The sequence below is a fragment of the Parus major genome, chromosome Z (assembly GCF_001522545.3).
Source record: "Parus major isolate Abel chromosome Z, Parus_major1.1, whole genome shotgun sequence".
In the NCBI taxonomy this organism is placed as follows: Eukaryota; Metazoa; Chordata; class Aves; order Passeriformes; family Paridae; genus Parus; species Parus major.
Window position 1 is genome coordinate 68304806 of NC_031799.1, and position 22065 is coordinate 68326870.

Consider the following 22065-nt stretch of genomic DNA (forward strand, 5'->3'; position numbering starts at 1 on the left):
TATCAGATCTCTTATGCTAGTGAAGTCCAAGGTAATTTCTGATTTCACCATAGCAGCCCTGCTAGAGTGTTTGAGTAAATGGGAGTAATTTCACATTACTGCTGTCTACTGCCCATTTCTAGTACTGCATAGTACAAAAATAGCCTTGTATGTTCATTATTAATAGCTCTTACAAATTTAAGTTTTTAAGGATAAATTGGAAAAAAAATCCAGAAAAACACAACAAACAAACAAAAAAACCTCACCACAACAAACTTCTAAAACAAATGCTCAAAAGCAACGCCAAACCAGGGGATAAAAAAAACCAAACAAAACAACAACAACAAAAAAACCCCCAAAAGACTGTAAGCCTGCTATAGGCAAAATGTTGTAAATAACTGTATTTTCTGCACTTCCTGTAACTTAAGTTGTTCTGTTTACCAGTGATCCATGCATTAGTGAACTTTGAGAAGTCCAAGAAGGTCCCAGGTTAGAAGACTGGTTCTGTGCCTTCCACCTCCCGGGGGCTGTGGCTGGTCCCTTCCATGGTCCTCCCTCCTCTCCTCTGCACTGGGATCAGACCATACTTCTCACATGAACTCTCCCCTCTCTTCAGGTGATGCCTCTTGGGGCAGCATGCTGTCTCAGGCTAATGGGATGCATCTTTCTGATCAAGGACTAATGAAATTACAAAGCCAGCATTCTTCTTTTTTTTTTTAGTAAAGTCCTCATTTCTTTTACTTTGCTACAGGCAAGGGGCTTTCATTTATGACAGTCAGTGTTTTTTATTATCAAACAGACTATAAACCAGGCAGCAAAATAATTACCCTTAAATCTCTATAGGCAATTATTATTAACTCTTTGCAAATTAAGTCCACTCTGATGGACAAGCTATGAAGCTCTGACTTTCTACTGTTGCAGTTGATAGGAGTAGATTTGAAACTCTGGAAAATAATTTCACGTCTTTAAATTATAGTCAGGGAGATTATTTGCACACACTGGGAGAAAAGAAGCTACCTCTTCATTTTGTTAGCAGTACTAGCACTAGACCTTCCTGATAACTAGAAAATACACTAATGCAGTGCTCCTCCATTAGGAACAAAACGTGGTGCACTTACAAAATTTCCTAGGCCCTTTGGTGAGAGAAGGGGAATGAAGATGGAAACAGGGTGGTTTATTGTGTGATATGTGTCACGACACACACTTTGATGCACGGATTAACGAGGGGCATGGAACCCCCAGCTGGTTACCACAGATCAACCTAGATGACAGATGAGATGGGCCTTGCTTGGAAAGCCAAGGATTTCTCAACTCAAACTCTGACCAGAGGCAAGGACCCAGAACACAGCCAGGTAATAAGGTTCAAGGGACAGATTGAGGGTGCAGTTTAGGGTCAGGGATCAATCACAAGAGAGCTGGGGAGGAACACAAAGTGGGGTTTATGACTCACAGACCAATGAGAAAAACAAAGGGAGGGGAACAGGTCACATGGATCAGTGGGGCATGGAAGGTTAGGGCATTTCCAAAGGGGACTTCCAGGCAGGGGATTGGGACAAAGGAGGATTTACAAGAGGTAGGAGGTGGGACAGGGAACATTCTCGAACAAGAGGCAGATCCTAGGATATGACAGGCAACTGGGCCGGAGGGCACAACTTAGGTCAGACCAACAACAGAGGGGAAACAGGGTCAAATCATCAAGGAAAAACACGCTGCAACAGATAATGCTAAATGGGAAGTTTGCTGATTTTATGTTTTCTAAATATTTACAAAACTATGCTGAGCAGTAAGTTAGCAATAGTTGTTAACTTCAGGAGGAGCTAAGCCCATTTGTTGGGACACTGGAAATCAGTCTTTTCCAAATATAGTTTGCTTTGAAAAATAAATTAGGGGAAGAATTCAGAATGATGAAGTCTTCTGGGTCATACCTCATAAAATCTGTGCTGTTTCACAGAAATCAACAAATGACCCCATAAGTCTCATAACTGGGAATTCCTTTTGCTGCTGACATCGTTGTAGTATGACTGCAGTGAATAGAGTACATTTAAGTAACATACATTAAACCGTGGTGTTCTAATCCAGAATAACTTCTGTAATTACTTTTAACTTTATGTAACTGCATATAAAATATGTCATATATATAGTGAAATTATAGTCTGAAGCACAAGCTGGGACCTCATTAAGATCCTGAATAGCTTTAGCAGTTTATTATTAAAGACTGATTAATCTTACCATTTATCTTCATGGCAGTACAGCAAATATATCCTTCTTCAGATTTGAATTGTGGGGAATTCCTCTGTATAGATTTTCATTTTTCCTAAAGACTCAGGGATACTCAGTCAGAGGTCACTTCAGCATCGCTGTGCCATGCCCTCTCCTCCTGAGGATGGCCTAAGTTTGTTCCTCTGAACTTCAAATACTTGGCAAATACAAGTAAAAAGTGGTGTTGCGATGTGGCTGATAGTTCTGTTTTACTTTGCAGAGAAATAATACAACTAGATATAAACTTAAGACAGAGCATTCTTTTATGCTTTATGTTTTGGGATTTTCAAAAAAACATTAATAATGTGGCGTAAAGAAATTACAGAGGTTGAGGAGTAATCCATTAAGTGTTGCAATGCAAGATCTTATCTTCTGTAAAAAGAGACATTCTCCATTAGAAGTTCATGTATGCTTTCTAGGAGACAGAAGGCTGCAGTAAGTGCCAATGTCCAGAAAATCAAGCAGATTTATAGAAACTATGTGATGCAAAACAGCTATCACAATACAAAGCAAAGGGAGGGGTTTTTTTTTGTTTGTTTGTTTTGATTACCATTTGGGGGGAATAGCTCAGTTTTTGAAAGTGCAAATGAAATAAAGGAAAAAATGCACTTTGACCAGGAATGTTACACAGTTCTCTCATTCTCCTGTGGCCCACAATAACATTTTTGTTCCTGTGTAGTCCTGTGGCAATGCAACATGCACTGATCTTTGCTAAATGCAGGATTGAAAAATTTCTGTCTAAAAATCATGCACCTAGGTTTTAAAGTACTACATTCAGTCCTTGTGTGTTGGTGAGATATTTTGCCTTCTGTGCTTGTAGTGAAGAATGGATTCAGCTCCTGGCAGTGCTTGGAGCTCATGGTTGAGTTCTCTGCCCTAGACTGTGCTGGTGTGCAGTGGAGGGGACCTATTTGAACTCATGGGCAGTGAACCACTGGGTGGAAGCTCAGTGGATCAAGAATGGGTTCCCAATCAGGGGCAATAAGGTGTCAGTTCAGCAAAGAGATGTCTGACTTGGTGCAAATAATGCAGTTTGTCTTCCCTTATGTGGCTGGCAAGAGGGATATTTGTAAAAGTACATCAGTTTTCCTGCTGATAAACACACTAGAAATATCCTAACTCCATCTGTCCTGCTTCCTTCCTTTATTTTGAGAGGAGAAGGAGGATTTGCAGTAAATAATAAGAATGTTGTTTTGAATCATGACATACGGAAGTATTTGCCGAGTGTAATTTCATAAAATTTGTCCTGCTCTCCTACCTCTTGAGAGATACTCTGTGACCACACCTGGGAGCTGTTTCACGACCCAGATGAATCAACCAGAATAACATGGGTCTTTTGAGTCAGGGTGACCTTTTTAAGAATTATTTTTTCTCTCTCTTTCTCCAGAGCTCACCATATGGCCAGGCTATCTCAGCATCTCTGCAGCAACAGTAGCAGTCTGATTTCTCTGCCTGTAGCCAGGCCCACCCTGCTAAAAGATTAGCAGATGGACTATGTCAGAAGTTAGGAATTCTCACTGGAGTTGCAGCACATGTATGTTTAGATACCTAGGGTTTACCTTTCAAGAAGACCAATATGCAACTTCTTAAGAACTGTCTTTATTTGACTTTCCCAGAGGGAACAAAAATGAAAGACTAATGCCACACTTGGAAGTCAGTTTCTCATGTAATAAGATCCCTGACACAAAATGGCACAAGCACTCTATTTTAAAATGGAGAGTTTTTGCCCTGGAGCAATAATTCAGGAAATGTAGTTAATTTTCTGCTATTGTAGCTCTACGCTGCAAAACAACTCCCACAGTAAACTTAGGTCTTAGCAGACATTTATGAGTCTATCATCTTTGCCCTTTGGTAAAAGCTAAGAGGTTTATGAAGTAAATATCTGATTTCTTTTTAATTTCTCTCTTCTGTGTTTTTTGTTGTTTGGTTGGGGAAAGGGTTGTTGGGTTTTGTGTGTGTGTGTGTGTGTGGTTTTTTTTAAAGGCTATAGTAATTCTGTGTAAGAAGAGTGATGGTGCCAAAGGAAGGTGTATTTTGCTTTTTACTTTTGGAGCAATGAAGGCAGAAATTTAAGACTTTTAATTATTCCTCTTCACAGACATTATGCTTCAGCACCCTGCAATTAGGACCCAGTCCTACTCCTTTGTTGCTGGCAAATTTGCCCTGTAGATAAATTTTGCCTTTATGCAGCTATAGAAAGGCTTACCAAAGAAAAGGGACATAAAAAGCACTCTAATTAGCTAAATGCAGCCATAAGGGTAAATCCAGGGATGTTGCAGTAAGTGCATGATAGCAGTGTGTTGTTCAGGTGACAGCTTTTTTTTCCTGGGGGGAATGATGGTGGCTTTGAAGAGTCCTCCTCAAAAATAAGAATATGGAGAAATGAAGCAATTAATTTTAAATATATGAACTGAAGCTTCTAAGTGGCTTGTAGTGCCTATAATTAGCTTCATGTAAGAACAAGAATATATAACAAGTGGTGATGCCTTAAGTTTTAGCTTTTATATTTTCCATATTCTGTGCTGCCTAGGTGTGTAATTTTAAGCTTCACATTAAGTGTTAGTGAGGTCTTTTCACAGAGTAGGTAGACAAAACAATTCCTTTTCTAGCTTGATACCAAGGACAATTGTAACAAAAGCATAAACAACGGTGGACTGAAGAGAGAAAAAAGAAGGATGGGAATTCATAACCTGAAGCAGTGATTGGGCAATTAACACTGATATGCAGATGGACCAAAACTTATAAAAATGTGAGACCTTGTCAACAGTCGTCCATTTTGTGACCATTTTTAGGTCCACCTTGGGTGTAGCCCTGTCCAGGCTCTTGTACTGCCCAAGGTGTGTCCTATAAGGCCTTTCAGCAAATTCCTACTTTATTCTTAACTCTCTCTAGCCTCTATTCTTGGTCAGCCTTCTCCAGGCACCAATTTCTGGACAGAAAGCATCTGGAAACATCTCGGTAGCACCTGCTTTGGAGTAAATGTATTGCTTATATATCTGAATGATAAATAGATACAGCTATAAAGATGTTACATGGTTTTTCTATACCCTGGAATGGCAGCTCTGGTTCTTTAAGTTGCTTTTTTCTTAACTGACTTACTTTTCTACATTGTGCAGTCAATGTCCACAAATGCAGCTACATGACATCACCACGTCCCACTTCTGACCCAAACTCTTTCTCAGACCTAGATTAGATATCCATAGTTGAAAGCCACTCTTCATGTCCTGCTTCAACTTTCTTCTGTCTTTCAAAGGTGGTACAGAGGGCTTCTGAGCGTCTCAAGCAGCAGCAGAGTGCGTTTGAGGCTGTCTGTCAAATGCTAGAGTGCTAAACTTATCCTTCACTGGGAAAATGGTTTGCAAGAGTAGTGCTTGTATTGAAAACGTTCCTATAAGTACTAGAAAAACATCAGTTTTAGTAGTCTTTCAGATTGTTGTGTATATTGTTTCCATTTGCGTAACATAATTCCATAGGGAAACAAAAAAAAAAATAGGTTGTCAGTGTTACTGTTTTCTGTGTGGTAAACTATTAGACATATCTCTTAATCAGTTTTCTTCTTACATTATGTGTTCAGCAGGGAAGAAAGATGAGGGAAATGGGTTTAAATCCTCATTAGCACCAAAACATGTATGTTGTACATGTTCCAGTGTCCTGTGATTAAAATCAAACCATGTGACTGTATGTTTAGTCCCTCGTATTACTGAGATTATGTTCATATTTCTTGCTTCCTACAGCTAAATATCTTTTGTGCCCAAGTCAATTTTTAGGAATAGTGTCATTTCCATCAGTCTGAACCACATTTTTTATATAACCAGGGAAAATGTGGACTGTTCAAAGTCAGTATTTTACAGTCTTAAGTCTAATATTTTAAATAAGAGGTATTTTAGTTTGTGTTCTGCCTACATGATTTATTAATTGACCCCAAACAGGACTGTGAGAGTTGCTGAAATAGCGCACAATCTTCTCAAAATGCAGAAGTGCTAAGGGAAGAGCAACACGGATCAAGGGTAATAAGTTACAGAACTGCTGATAGCTCCAGCAGGTGAATGGAAAACCCAGAAAGCTGCAGGAGGAAAGGGGCAGAGCGGGACAGAGCCTCCAGTGTCCTTGAGGCTACAGTCTGCATTGTGCACAAACCTTTTGGATCCTTGAGCATTTATAGAAAATGCCATACAAAAAGCTCTCTCTACAGGTCAAGGACTGTTTAGCCACAATCATTAATATTTTGTCAGCCATAACCACTTTGGTTTTTTGTCAAGACAGGACACAGTCCTACACAGATTACTGTGACCCTTGTCCTTGCAACATTTTCTCAAGCTTAGGAGTGTATTCCAAGTTTAACAAGCATTAGTGTTGTTTCATTAAAAGCATTTGTTTCCTGACAGAATTCACAAATTTAAGTCAAATATTAATTTGACTTAATAAAAAAAAATATTTTCAAAGGTTCGGATGGAGGAATAAGAAAAGCATTTCTTAAAAAGGTGGATAAACCTCTCAATAATATAGTGAACCTCAAAATTTTTTTCAGGATATACCAAATAATTTTAAATTATATTATATTTTGCCTCCCCCCCTCCACTTTTGGAGATAAAGCCTTAGAGGGCCTGGCATTACTAAAATTCTTTATGGTGCTGATATAGGCTAAAATTTTGTGCTATACATTTTGCCAGATAACATTATTAACTAGATACTTGGACAGAAAATATTGTTAAAACATAACCAAGCATCTAGTGGGATGGTGTATTGATGACCATGAGTCTTGTGCATCTTCAGATCTTCAGTTAATATCTTAAAAAAAAAAATTTTTTTTTTTTTTTAATATTTTTTTCCAAATCAGACTCATACGCAGACTCAACCTGTAAAGCTAAGTTTGCAGAGTTGGACTTCACATGAGATCTCATTAAGGGTGTTTCCTCTCCAAGCATCACAAAAGGAAATTGTGGGAAGCAGTGGCAGAAGTACATGATGCCTTTCACAACTTGGTTTTTATTCAGGGGAGAATGTTCTGCATGTCAGTGTGACACCCAATCTGCGGGGACAAAGGGGTGTGCAGGGACACAGTGGTTTGCAGGGACATGGAGTGATGTGCAGGGGCACAAAAGGAGGGCAGGGACACAAAGGGGTGTTCAGGGACAAAAAGTGATGTGCGAGGACAGCAAGGAGAGTGCAGGGGCACAGATGTGGCTCAGGGACACAAAGAGAGTTGTGGGCACGCAAAGTGGTGTTGAGGGAAACAGAAGAGCCTGTCTGTCTGACAAGAGAAGATCTTTGAAGTTCTGTGTCCAAACCTTCCTTGCTGCTGGTGCACCACAGCTCTTTTTCCAGGCTGTGGCTGATGTAGATGCTGGAGCTGTGTCTGTGGGGTGATGGAAAACCGCTCAGACTCTTCACTGAGTCCTCATAGAGGTATAGCGAATGTCGTTTATTTCTATCTTTAGCACACTTTTGTAGCATCCTACAGGGTTCACGTGGCTTAGCAAGCTACTATTGGTTAATACATATTGTTTAACATTCTTTTCCTTATACACAATGCCATTGGTTTTCTTTATTCTCTCTGTTCCAGGAGAGCTTCAAGGACACTGCCCTTAGAATTGTTGCCTGGATTGAAAGCTGGCTTGTGCTGACAGGCTTTTACTAAAATATCATGCTTTTGATCTGTTAAAATGTTTTCCTACAGTGAGGGACCTCTGCTGTACAGGGCACACACCAGTCACTTGCTGGCATGGACAGCTGATCTGCGCAGCTGTCACCCACTTAGGGATTACAAGAGCATGAACCAGCACATGGGCATAATTGACCACGTTTTGATTTGAGTCACTCTCTGAAGATACACACAGAACATTCTTAAAAACATGTTTTAAAAATGTGAATCTGTAAATCCTATACAAACTATGAATCAAATACTGCCTAACTGCAAATCTGTTTTACATTCCAGTGGAGTTTGAAAATGACAGCCTTCAGGTATGTCATTGGAGAACGCTGTGCTTTAAGTTTCAGTATGATGGGTAGAACACAAAAGAAGTAATTTATGTCCAAACATCTAATACACCACTGTGCTGAGTTCTTTATGAAGAGGAGTACAGACTGACACCGATTAGATGAGATTCATTATCCCAAATTACATTAAAAATGGAAACTGCAGCCTTTCTCTAGCATCACCAGTTAAACACTGGCTTGATCAGTGACTGGTAAAGAGAAGTTAAAGATAAAATCTGTTCATGGACTAGAAGTTCTGGAATCTTCTCCTTGAAAAGAATAATAGCATACTTAAGAAAAAGAGTTCCCTCATTTCAAGCACTGAGTAGTGATGACACTTCCATGAAAACAATTCAGTGTACACGCACTTGCCTGCAGATGTGTGTGATTAATTACCAGGGTGGTCTGTGATCATGGTTCCTTAGAAGGGCCTCTTAACATCTTGTTGAAGTTTTTGTAGGTTTAGCTGCAATGGAAGCTATAAATGGTAAAATGGTGAAAATTGGAATTTCAGAAAAAGCAGAAAAGGCAGCATGGAACAGAATATACAGCAGTAGCTCTGAGAACACTGAAGGTGTATTGATTAAATTTACCAAAGAATATATTTTAAAAATCTACTGGGGAAAAGGAAAAAGAAGTAGAAGTTAAGTTCTTTAATTAATAGGGAATACTAGCAAAGAAAACATTGTATGGAGAAATCTCGGGTCTGTAAAATGTTAATAGAATGTTAAAGGCCCAATTAGAGCAGGTGTGAGTATATTTGAGTCAGAGTGCTAATGTCACTGGTAAGTTGGTGACATTCATCACAAAGTGCTGAAGAAGGAAACTTTTTGGAGGAATATCATAATTTTCACCGGTAATCCCTCAGAGTGTCTATGGGCAGGTGAGTATGGACTTGGTGGAGTTCATTGGACTGAGATACAGCAAGTCTTTCCTAGAACAAATAGGTTTTTTATAGTTTATTGCTCCGGGTGACAGCTGATGCAGGAAAGAAAGAGCTTCAGGTTTGGGAGTTGGTCTTGTATTTATAGAAAGGCCTGGGGGCTTCATTTAGCTCCAAAAGTCAAAACTGCCATCTTTATATTACAGGAAGATCTAGAGAAGATGTGACCACACTAAGCTCCCAATTACATAAATGCTTTTCAGGAGGGAACGTGGGGAAGCGAGTCAAACCTGAAAACCGTAAGCTCAGACTTGTTAACCTTCATTGCTCCAGAAATGAGAGTCCCTGCTGACATTAGTGCTTCTAAAGATGGAGCTGGCAGAAGGCTTTGCAAGAGCCTTTCCTTTGACTTTGAAGTGAGGCTGCTGAAGGTCATGTCAGAGGTCCTTGTGCTGATGGTTAACACTGTCATTGGCCAGAGGAACCACCACACTGGGTGACACAAATGGCTGGGAGTCACCCCTGCTCCTTTCTGCATCTTCCTGCCCAGCAGTTCTAAGGCCAGACGAGCTCAGCCAAGTCAGGTGCTCAAAATGCACTGGTACAAGTAAGGAAGAACAAAACTGCCCAAGTGAAACCAACAGAGGCTACAGCTTTACAACGAGAGGCATTTGATTCTGTTCATTCTGTTCTTCTTGTCTTGTAACATTTATCTGCTTCACAAAATCCTTGCCAGGGCCTCCCATCTTCCTACCCATGGCCTTGGCTGTGCCTGCTGCCATCCATCTCCCACAAGCAGCACAAAACACTCTTTTCAAATTCTGTGGTCCAGTTATAAAGCACCCAAACCAGAAAGAGCAGCAACCCAGCAGGAAAACAAATGAGCAGAAGTACTGCAGACCAACAGAAACACAGAACTTGTGGAAATGAATACACAGGCTACAACTGGCTTTGGTTGACTGGTGGTTTTTTTGGTGGTGGTGGTGGTGACTTTGTTGTTAGTATTTTTCTTTCCCTGAGACACATCTGGGATATCCCATCTGACATTTTGTCTTCAGAGCTCATGGCCTAAACCCACGACCACCACCACGCTTCCTGCTTGATCCATGTTTCTGTGGGTTCTGCCTGTCCAGTGGACAGGGAGACCATCTTTCCTGTCACACAATGCTTTGTGCAGCACTAATGTTCTTGGATTTCTACTCTACACACCAGTGTAAAGTAAAAGACACATGAATAATTACATCAGAACAGCACAACATTCCCATCCAAGCCTGAAGATGATATGATTAAAATTTGTCCTGATGTATGGGTTTGGTTTTTTTTCCAGTTTCTACTTGGTTATTTATCAGCAATAATTAAAATTAATTTCCCCCAGCCAAGCCAGTTTTGCCCATGTTGGGTTGGTAAGGGATCTCTCTTTCCTCGTCTCAACCCAAAACCTTCTCTCCCCTTTGTGCCTGGCACCAGGGTGAGTGGTAGGGAGGGCTTCCTGGCATCTGCAGTGTAGCTGAGGACTCATGCAGCATTGTTCCTCTGTGCATGTGGAAGAAACCCAGCATTTAAGGAAGGTCTAGACCTACTCAGGTCTTTCCCAGCCACTGGAACTGATGATGGAGGAGCTGGTCTGTACAGTTTTGGAAGTCAGGACCTGACTTGAAACCTCCCCTGTGCTTGCTTTAAGTTGACATTTGGTCTCCAGGCTTGGCAGGATTGCAGACCCTGTTACTCTGATGTGAATAACCCCCACTGATAAAACCTGCACCAGAGTACATGCCTTAATGCCATTTTCTTCATTTCCTCAAGATTTTTTTTCTCTTTTATAGGTAGTAACATTGTCTTTCTGCTGCAGGTTCATGTTTCTTTTGTAACTTATTACTAGCTAATGCAGTAAAATTACAACCAAACATTAATTCTGAAGTTTATTGTTATGATAGTGCTAAATAGGGTTTCCTGACTGCTATGAAAATACTAGAAGTGAGAGTTAAAAAGAGCTCTCTTTTATGGGAAATGAGGTATTTCAATTTATTTTTGAGAATATTTATGTAAATACTATCAGAATACACAAATAATACAAAGTGGCATAAAATGTGTGAATTGAGGGAGCATTGGTAAAATATTATATATTCCCCCAATCTTGCTTGCATCGCCTGACTTTGAGTTTATATCTTAGAGTTAGAAATGTCTGTCCCACCAGGTTTAAAGAAGAAAACATACATAGTAGCTAAAAAAATCCCAACAACTTTTGAATCTGACATATATTAAAATTTTCTTTGTTGTCTTGTGCTAAGGCATCCTGGTCTGGCACTGAACATAAACTTCATTTATGAACAGAAACTTTCATTTCTTGGCAAAAGCAATTTATTTCAAAGAAGACACTACAGAAATTGATGATTCAGCACAGCACAAACCTCCAAGGAGAAAGCTGTGTAATTTACCAAAAAGAGGGCTATTAGGGATACACGTGGGCAAAGGAGGTTTCAGAATCCCAAAAATGTCTAGGCCTAAACTCACTGGTTGTAAAGTTTGTTCAAAGCTAGATTTGAATGTGCAGACATCAATAGCCATTAATTTTTCTCTGTCTGATTTCAGATGGTGGCTTTCCTATGTACAGAGCAAGCTGTTAGAAGTCTATAACCTCCACACTGCTTCCCTTCCCTCGACCAGGAGAACTGGAGTCAGTGTGTGAGGATGTTCATACTGCCACATCTTGTTGTTTAGTGTGAAGGCCAGTCTGCCTCCTGCACCTGGAGATTGTCATGAAGGGCAGTAACCATTAGGGTTGGCACCTCTTCGTACTACAAACTGTTTAAAACGCTTCCCAATGAAGGAACGTGTCCCCAGGAGAAAAACCCAGGCAGGTAATTCTGCAGTGGCCCAGGATGGAGCAGTTTGCAACACAGAAGGCTTTACAGTTTTTATTGCTCAGCACTCATTTTTCCTCACATGGACTCTTCATTAAGTTTAAATAAATAATGTTTATTCTTCATCAGTGTCTTTTAAGAGGAGGAGGTGGGGAAAAGTGCTGCTTATGAGATAGGGGTTGAAATGGTGCTTTAAATAAGGCGTGTGTATTCCCAGGAGGAGTGAGTTCACTGAATAATTTCAGTTGTCTGGCTTTGTGTGGGACTTAGAGCGGGCCAGTCAGGCCATATCTGTGCACAGCATCTGTGGCTGTGAGAAAATACTTAAGACTGCCAGCCAAGCATCTGGGTCTGCATCCTGCACAGGTAGTGTAATCACATGCGTTGGAAAATTTGCTCCATTGTGTCCAAAGTCCAGTAGCAAGGGCAAAAACATTCATGGCTTCTCTTGGTCCACTCTTCCACTTTATTTTCTTTGCTCTCCTCATTTCACTGAACTGCTTAAACACGGGTTTCTAAAAACTCTCCAGTCCCTGAAAAGAGAAGAGCATTCTCAAGGAAAACTAATTTCCAAATAAAATATTCAACATCAGTTTCTGGGTCTTTTGGACTGCAAGATTTCTCATGTTGAAAAGTCAACTCCCTACTATTAGAAGTTCAGTTTCAGCCAAGTTTAAGTGGCATGTTTTCCTATGCTGTTTTAGAAATACAGCTATTCCAGTGTGCAGTCTGATCCAACATATTAGAGGGGCTAAAGGAAAAAAGAAATAATGATTGTATTTTCTATGCATTTTTCTTACATGGTGCTCTAATGGCATAGAAAGTGCTCTAATCTTCACCTCATATCTGGATTTTAGCAATTATACCTGAAGTTTTGTTTAGGAAGTCAAATTTCAGAAAGCTGGGTTACTCCAAGGGTAGCAATGTACACACAATACAGCAGTAACCTCTGGAATTCAGTATAGTTTGAGTTTTGCTTCTGTGCTTTCAAATTAATGCTTGAGATAATAATTCTTGCTCTTTTAGTAAGTTTGGGTCAGTGAAAGGCAGGGAAGCCAGACTCAATGCTGGTGGTCTTGTTCTTGTCCTCAGTATGTACCTACCAGCTAAACTGAAATTTAAGTAGCATTTGATGTGGGGAAAATTACCTTATGTTAATATGGATATGAAAGAATGCTGCTAATGTGACTCCTAACTGAACTCCTGTGGTTTAAAAAGGCACTAGTGCCAGGTGTAACAATGAGTTTAGCCTCTCTGTGGGATAGAGGTCTTTTTTAATAAATTTCCTGCATTACTTGAGGGAGGAACACAACTGGAAGCAAGTTAGAAATATGCTTCTGCACTCCCAGCAGGATTTATCAGCTTCTGGTCCAGCCACCACAGCAGGAGAGGCTTGAACTGCTGCATTTTGATCAGTGTTTCACCAGCCAACCTACCCCATGTCTAAAGAATTACAGTTCTACAAATTATTACCTGTGGCAGTTCAAGAATATTGGCAATCATTAGTTTGATTACAGGTTTTTTTAAAAATGGTGTATGTCTTTTATTGTGCTTATCTAAGGCTCCTTTTATCAGCTGAATACAGTGAAGGCTGAATAGAAAAAATACCTTGTTGGACTATTGCATTGCCTTTGCAGGCCAGCCTGAACAATTGCTAAAAAGTCATTTTGCTTCAAATATTAGAAAATCTTATCAGCACCTAAAAGTAAAATTAAAAAACAAACCCAAAGAACTAAAAAGGTATGGATGTTTTCATTCTAAAAATCAAACCAGCCAGAGCTCTGGAATGCAGTGGAATTAGATTTCCTTTTCAGAACTGTGTACAGTTTTTTCCACTAATCTTGCCTTCTTTAAAGATTTTTTTTTATTATTCCTGTTAGAATGTGGGAGTCCAAGGCTTTTTGCTTCTCCTAAATGATACACATTTTGTGAAATTTTCCATTCTTTTTACAAGTCATGAAATAGTGAGGGGAAAGGGAGGGCTGCAGTTACTTGGAATTGCCTGCAAGTCCTGTGTATGTACATATTGATATCTAGAAGAAGCCTTGAGATTAGATTTGTATAATTTAAGAATTGCTTGTCAGATTACTGTAGAGCTTGTTTGATACTACATGAAATGCAAGTTGTGAGAATTTCCAAATTTACTTGTATGTGCTTTTTAAAGTGAAGGCAATATTAGTAACGCCATAGAATATGCACTTTTAAACTAATTTTAATTCCTCTCGCTGTTAATAGATTTTCTCTTATTTTTTTTTCATTATTATTATTTTTTTTATTGTTTTGTCCTATCTTTTAACTTCAAGCAGGATGTTTTATTTTGAAGTCTAGGAATAGTAATTTCATTTCTATAAATTAATCTTGACTTTTTAGTGTATATCTAAGAAAAGGTAAATTAATGTGCTTTGTACTTCTGTAAACTGTGAAGTCAGTATTCTTTGAGGAAACCTATAATGGACTTTGATCTCTTACTGCAGTTTTGGCAGCACAGACTTCCATGGCTTTGTACCAAGTACAGTTTTCTTGGGACTGATCATTCTTCCACCTGTTTTTATTGGATTTACTCAATTGTGTAATTACTGTTTGACTGCATGAAACAGAGACTAATTTATTTTTAAAAAATCAATTCAGAATTTAAAGAATTTAATCTAACTGAAATTTACAGGAGATTACTGTAGGAGGACTGTATTTGTAATGAGTTGATTCAATGGCAGTATAAAAACCAGGATGAGTGGGCATGGTGTGGAAATGCTGACCCACTTTTGAAAAGACCAGATTTCCTTCTTACAGTGAAATTACTGCCAATGAGTGTTATTTTATTTTAAAAACTGCAGCTCAAGGAATTTACTTTTACTACCTATCTGTGGCCAGATAAACATATGGCTGCTTTTCATTTTGGTTGCCTTTCTTGTTTCAGAGGCAGAAGCTTTTTATGGGTTTCAGGGAAGAAATGCTTTTACCAAACTGGGTCAAAATCTGTGTTTTCTTGCTTTGTATTTTCTCTCTCTGCCAGGCTCCACTGCAGGATTCTGCAAATTCCATTTTCTCCTTTATGTGCAAATTCTGCTGATCACTTCCACCTCCCTAACACCCCTCCTGGGTGCCCCTGCCTTCCTTCCATCTGTGCTGACACCACTATTTTTGACTGTGTGTATTTGAAGTGTGGCCATGCCTTTTCTCTCAGTCTTGCAGTCTGGAGTCCTTAGCACAGGCGGGGCACTGTGTTGCTGCCTTTAAAACTGTCCTTCTGAAGTGATTGGAAACTCAATAACACCTGAGGATAACACTAAGAAAAATAATCCAGAATGCTCAACCGATTGTATATTAAGAGGTGGGTGAGGAGGAGGCAGAAGGTTTTTTACATTTTAAGTCTTTTAAAAGCATTTTTCAAATTTGTGTGTTAAACAACACACATGCAGAGGTCAGTTAATGAATTTTAGTCTGTTTTGATGTACTTAGTAGTACATACATTGACCAATGGGTGAATGAATTTATTGGTTCACTGAAGTTTTTGTACTTCACTAAAATTATTTCTGTGCTGATGCTGGGTTGTGAGTGCCTCAGCTGTGATACATTCCCGGCACAGGACATCATGAGCTTTCTTGTTGTCATTGTCTTCATTGTAGCTGGCATCCCAAAAGTTAGTGGTTTTTTTGTCCATTATGACGAAGTAGTTAAGATATATACATTATTTTCAGGTTTTTTTCTAAGTTCAAGACATATATACATATGCATATATGTATATATAGAAACATATTTTTGTAGTAAATCGTTTGGCATCTTCACAGTAAAATGATCTCTTGTTGTTGCTCTTCTTCTTTAGCATGATCACAATTATACCTGGGCTTTTAAAAGTAAATCTTTAGCAGAATCATTAAGCAGCTTTGCAGATTGAAACGTATATGTCAGTAAAAGAGAATGGCAATGTTTTCAGCAATTCTAATTACTATTCACTAACTTGGCCAACTACATATTCCAAGAATATGGTGGTTTGGTTTTTTGTTTGTTTGTTTGTTTTGTTGGGTTTTTTTATTTGTTTGTTTGTGGGTTTTTTGTTCTGTTTTTGGGTTTTTTTTCTATTTTTCTTGTTCCAGCTGGCTTCAAATAATTAATGTTTTGAGTTCAGGTAGTCTGTTCCCAGGCAAAGGTGCAAAAAACCAGCAACTGGGTGCTCATTTAAGCATTCATTTCTTTTAGAAGTAAATAAATGCACACTTACATACACAAATATATATAATAAATACTTCATATAAATATGTCTGTATGTATGTGTGTGTATATATATATATGCATATATACAAAGATTGATATGTTTGTATATATTCACTAAATACAAAGAGGCAAAAGCTGATAGAATCAATTCTAAATAGGCAAACACAATATAGTGAGTAGTCTTGTGGAATGTGGGAGACATGATTTCTAGCCTGAATTGGTAATGGGACACTTTTCAGTCATGCACTGCATTGCACTTCTGCAAGTGATTATCAGCTGTTTGGGCTCATGGCCCTTTAATTTTCTTCCATTTAAACTGTTAACAGGGTAGGATTAAATATTCAATAAGTGCATTAAGCATTGAGTATAGGTGATCTCCTTCCATAGCACTGTTAACATTTACCATTCAGACAAATTGAAACACCCCTTGCAGAGAGTGGGACATTCTCATGGGACAGGCTCGTGGTCTGCCTGTCTGGCCAAGGAGGGAAGTGTCATGTTGCCACAAGGATTCCTGGTTTCTGTATATTTGTGTGTTCTGACCAAATCTATCAGTGAAGTTTTCGGTAGATGCAGATTCAAGAGGAGGTTCTGGGAGGCCGGATGATGGCAGTCAAGGTTTGATGTTGCAAAAACTTAGGGTAATGGCAAGAGGTTGCAATTAGCAGCTCTCTGAGTGTTTCAGCTTCACATGAGAGTCTTGCAGCTGAATCTTCCCACTGCTCTTCGGTGACGAAAGCTTGAATTGCTCCAGTTGGTGACCTTCCAAGTCACACAGTCTCGGGAAAGCTGGATGTGCTGATTCAGCAGAAAGCTTCGGCAGCAGGCTCCAGCAGGAAGCCAAAATAAGAAGCAAAGCAAAGCACCCTGATTTGTATGAGGCAGTTCTGTTTGAACACTCACATTAAGATCCATAGGCTGACTTCTGCTTACACCACCCTCAGACCAACCCCCCTCCCTTTTTTTTTTCTTTTTTTTTTTTAACTGTGAAGAAGCAAAGATGTCCTGTTACCAGCAAAGACACAAGGAATCATCAGGTCTGTGCTAGAAACAGCACTCTGCCATGTTCAGCACCAGTCATGGTGTGAGCAGGTTGCCATCCTGTTCCTGATTTCCTGGTTTCTGGCATGGAAGAGGAAAGCAGTGTTGGCTCTTAGCTAATGTTAGGTGTTTTCTCTCCTGGCTGCTGGGAGCTTGTCTATCAGAGCTAGGCATAGCCATGTAAACCAAAAGCAAAATCTTACAAAGAGTTCCCAAGTCTTGCAATATCTTGTCATCAATTTTACACCAAATTAGGACTCCAGGGATATGCAGAAATCTGTACATTAGAGAATAATTTGCAAAGTAGCACCTCTGTTTGTGTTTTGAATATTGACTAATGAGTCTGATGTCAAACTGCTGAACTGAATTCTGTCCCTGGGCTGTCTTACACCTCTTTCAAGCATTATGCTGCCTGTCTTCCAGGTTTGTGAACTATTAAAGGTGGTGTGATGCTATCTCTTCCTGCTGTGGTGGAGCTGTCCATCTCATCACTAAGCCAGTTAAATAATCTGGGATGTTCTAGTGGCTAGGCTCTTATTTACATGGCAGACTTTACAGCACAGTTTTGCAAACTGGTGCAAACTAATGCAAATACTGACAGCAGCTATACTGAGAGACAGAGACTGCCATCCATTGCCACAACACCAAGAGATTTGCACAGGAATGATCGTTTATTTATTTGGATCATCGGCTGGATAGCTTATCTAATTCTGCCCTCATGCAAATACAATAATTTCTAGAAAGTTTGCTGCCTACTTTGTAAGAACATCTGTAATCTAATGAGTTTAAGGTTTATATTGCATTCTGCTTATGTGAGGCAGGGTACAGGAATGATTTGCAGTTTTATACAGTGACTTCCATTATTCCATTCATTACAATCCTGCAGTGAAGTACTGGAGATATAAACTTTATCACAGCACGTTCTTAGGATCCTATGTTTTAACAGGTTTTGTTGTATTTAAAAGATGTGAGGTTTTTTTTAGTGTGGTTTATTTTTCTTCTTGCTAAATAGAATCTTTGGAGACTTGGCCAAGGAGAGGAGATCTAATTAAATTCATGTAATGATTCTGGGAGTCACTGAAGCTCTCAGTACTCCCACATGTTTACAAATATGTTTTTAAGAGAGACAAATCATTTTAGCATTTGAGATGAAGTGAAGATTAATTTATATGTGGTACAGAGAAGCCTTCAGATGACTGAACTGCATAACCTTTGCCATGAGTTTATTTATGAAGCAGTCTTTCTGAAATCAGTCTTCTCAATCAAACAGCAGTTCTTGTGCTCATTCATGTACTTATGAAAATAGGGATGTGCCTACTCAGAGCCTTATCTGGCACCTCTCTGGCCCATGCTAGGGAGGCAGAAGTGCAGGACACCCATGGCAGTTTTGTACAGAAACTAGAATATAGAATATTCTATAGAATATATATAGAATAATAGAATGAATCTTGCACCACAGCTTTATTCCTCTAGTCAAGCATGGCTATGCCATCTTACTGTTTAAAAGAAAGCTTCTCCTGTTACTGTGCAACTTCTGGTTGTATCCTGTAGACTTACTGAGATGGGTTTCTTCTGGTTCAGAGGGATCTGTGATGCAGTTTGACATCTGGTATTCCTGAGAATTTGTTCACTGCAGAGTTGCTGTATGCAGTTCTGCAATGGTTATTCAGGAGCTCATGTGTGACAACTGCAGTCCCCTCTACCTTCAAAATATGCAGCTATTTAGAAGTGCTGAGTCTCGGAGTGGGTGGGAGGACAGGAAGCTTCCAAAAATGCCTTAAATTCGGTGATAGTGCTTCAGAGCATCCATTCTGGGTAGAATACAAAGTATCTGAATGGTTTGCAACCAGCATGAGTTTGCCAGATGTTTCACCTCTCTTCAAGTAATTCATAGAGTACAGGGCCCTTCCTTGACAGTAACAATTAAAGCACAGCAAGCTGAGCATCCCTCTGGAGACCACCTAGCCCAACTACCCATTCAGACAAGTGCCTTCCATCCAGCAGAGCCATAAATTTATGTTTGGAGTGCTCAGACTTTGCACATTCAAGTAACTACATCTTGAAGGCAGGCAGAAGATGTAAGCCCAGTCCACTTTTGCTGTGAGCAAGTCCCACCAGTTTCCACTGAATTAACCTAAGGTACTGCTTCCTCCATTTGGTGCTAAATTTGACTTTTTGGTCCACAAGGAGCAGTGCAAAAATTTTCTGTCTTACCATTGCTCTCATCAACAATTACTGAAAAAAACCCCCACAATATAACTTATTATTGCAAATGTGTTGCCTTAACAAAGTCAAGATGTGGTCACATGGTTATCCAAGGAAACATCCAGGAATTGCCATGAGACAGAAAAGGTGTGACCAAGCAGGATTTCAAACTATTGCCAACCTCTGTTGGCTGAGCAACTGCTGAGGTTCACTGGTTAAACACAGAGAGGTTTTGACACTTCTTGGGTTTTGGGGGGAGGGTTTATTGCATCTGTGGGGAAAAGTGAGATAGTTTTGCCCCAACTGGGAGGAGCAGAAAATGTAGGCAACTCTGTTTATTGACAGATTTGAAGAGTCATATGTACAAGCCAACTATTCTTCTTTTTTTTTTTTTATTCTTTTTTTTTTATTCTTTTTTTTTTTATTATTTTAAATTTAGTGGGGCTACATCCATTGTCTACAGATGCAGGCAGAAAGGGACCCAGAAACCTTACGCCGTCAAAATGTTGAAGAAGACAGTAAGTCATTTTTGTTTTGCTTTGCTTGGGAATATATTTGGGATTTTCTCTGGGCTTTATTTTTAATTTTATTTCATTTTTGTTTGCTTGGTTTGGTTTGGTTTGGGGCTTTTGTGCTGTTTATTCATGTGGTGGAAATGTGCTAGATTTAGGAGTATAAGCTGCTAAACTTATATCTTCTATGAGTGAGCTTTGGCTCCTCATCACTAAAACAGCTGTTAGTTATATGTAGTGAGAATGCCTTATCCCCACAAATCTGGCTTGTACCTTCAGCTGGTGTTGTCCATATACACTTGGATTTGATAAAAAACTTTTAGAAAAAAATATGTCTTTTCTTTCACTTAAAAAAACCAACCAACCAAACAAACAAAAAAAAAACCCAAAAAACCAAAACCAGAAAGGACACCTCAAATAATTTAAATTTTTCTTTAATATAATGTTTTGCTTGAAAAATCCCATGACACAATTCATCTTTTTTCAGAAACTGATTAAAACACTAACTCAAATCCAAATAAAATTAAATATTTTGTAGAGGATTTTTTACCACTATGAAATTGCTAGAGAACCAGTTGAGATGATAATTTATTTTTAGAGCTCCATATATGTCACACTTATATGACAGTTATTTTTTGTGTGTTCTAAAAAATTGATGGTGGAAAGCAAGAAGAGAGACTAAGAGAGGAAAGGCAAGTTATGGACTGAGAAACTTCATGCAGAAAGACAGCGTGGGGCATGGGGTAGCTCATATTCCTAGGATGGGAAGAGAAGTCTGAGAGAAGTCCAGCAAGCTGTGAGGCTTGTTCATGATATTTATTCATTAATGGTTCTGATTCAGTTTACTCCAGTGTTAGAACATTCATTATCCCGTAATGTTCAGGAGTGTTCACACGTAGAAACGTAAAGATGGGTGGGTAGGTGTACACATGTCCAAAGGTGTTGGCCTTTGGTGGCCTCACTGCAAGGCATAATGGGTGAGATCCACATGAGTAAAATGTTGGCATTAATTTGTTGTCTTTGAACATAAGCCAGGGTTTAAGCTGGCGCAGAGATCCACTTGTGTGTGTTGCTTTTAAATTTGTGTCTGGTACACTGGAAGGAGCAGAGCATGTGCATTGCTGCAGCTTGTGGTCTGCTGTTCCTATGAAAGGGCAGAAAATTTTTGAGGTTTCATCAGTTCATTATGCCAGTGATTCCCATAATGTTTTAGGAGTATACTGTCTTACAGTTCTCATTCTGAAATGCACCAGGATGAACTATATCTCTTAAAAATATTTCTCTGCCTTTTGATTTATTTTTTGCCTTCATGGAAATTAATTCATGTTTACAATTGTCACATTTATGCATTTATGCTAGATCTATTTATTTGTGTCAGAAACTAGTCAATTTAGACTTTGGTAGACTTACTGTAGCACAGGGTTTTTTTGTTTTTCTTGGGTTTTGTTGTTGTTTTAATTTTTTTTAATGGCAATGAAGGAAAATACTATAGTTATGTAAGTTGTTTTCACTTCAGCAATAACTTGGCTTAATGCAGCCTTGGTTTTATTAACAGTGTGGTTAAGCAGTTCACAGAGCTGAGCATTTCCCAGTGTAATTGATGTACTTTGGGATGTTTTGCTGTAAAAACAGTAATGCTCTTACACAACTGTATAAATGAGAACATGGGAGACAATGCTTTAAGGATGTGCCACTGCTTGTATCTGTCCAATTTGGAGATGTAATTATTATCACAGGGACTGAACTATCTGTGTTAAGAGTGCTCCTACAGACGAGGTCTGATCTTTGCTCTGAGTATCTCAGTATAAAAATAACCATGTATAAAAATAAGTCGTGTACTAAAATGTTGATCAGCTTAAGTTTCCTGCTAGCTTTTTGGAAACAATTAGAAAAAAATTATGGCAGTTGAATAGTGAAGGAAAGGGGATAGGAGGAAAGGAATAAGAGCCTGTGATTGTTTTTGGTAGACTCCCATTTCTTCAATTCCCTTTGTAAATTTACACAAGGGAGCTCTGAAGAGCACATGAAATTGGAAGGTGAAGGAAGATGACAAAAACACAAATACTACTGATTTTTCCATTAAAACTGACTGACTGAATGGAAATAGTCTGCTGCTCTGAACAAGACTGACTGTCTGATG

At 39.1% G+C, this 22065-nt stretch overlaps 1 protein-coding gene across 1 annotated transcript in view; it reads left to right on the forward strand.

The window, feature by feature from the left end:
- The window catches only part of CAMK4 (calcium/calmodulin dependent protein kinase IV), a 145164-nt gene that overhangs the window by 43272 nt on the left and 79827 nt on the right, over positions 1–22065 (forward strand). Inside the window, exon 2 of the mRNA XM_015652995.2 lies at positions 19853–19931. Coding sequence (XP_015508481.1) covers positions 19853–19931 — 79 coding nt within the window. The remainder of the gene's footprint in view (positions 1–19852; positions 19932–22065) is intronic.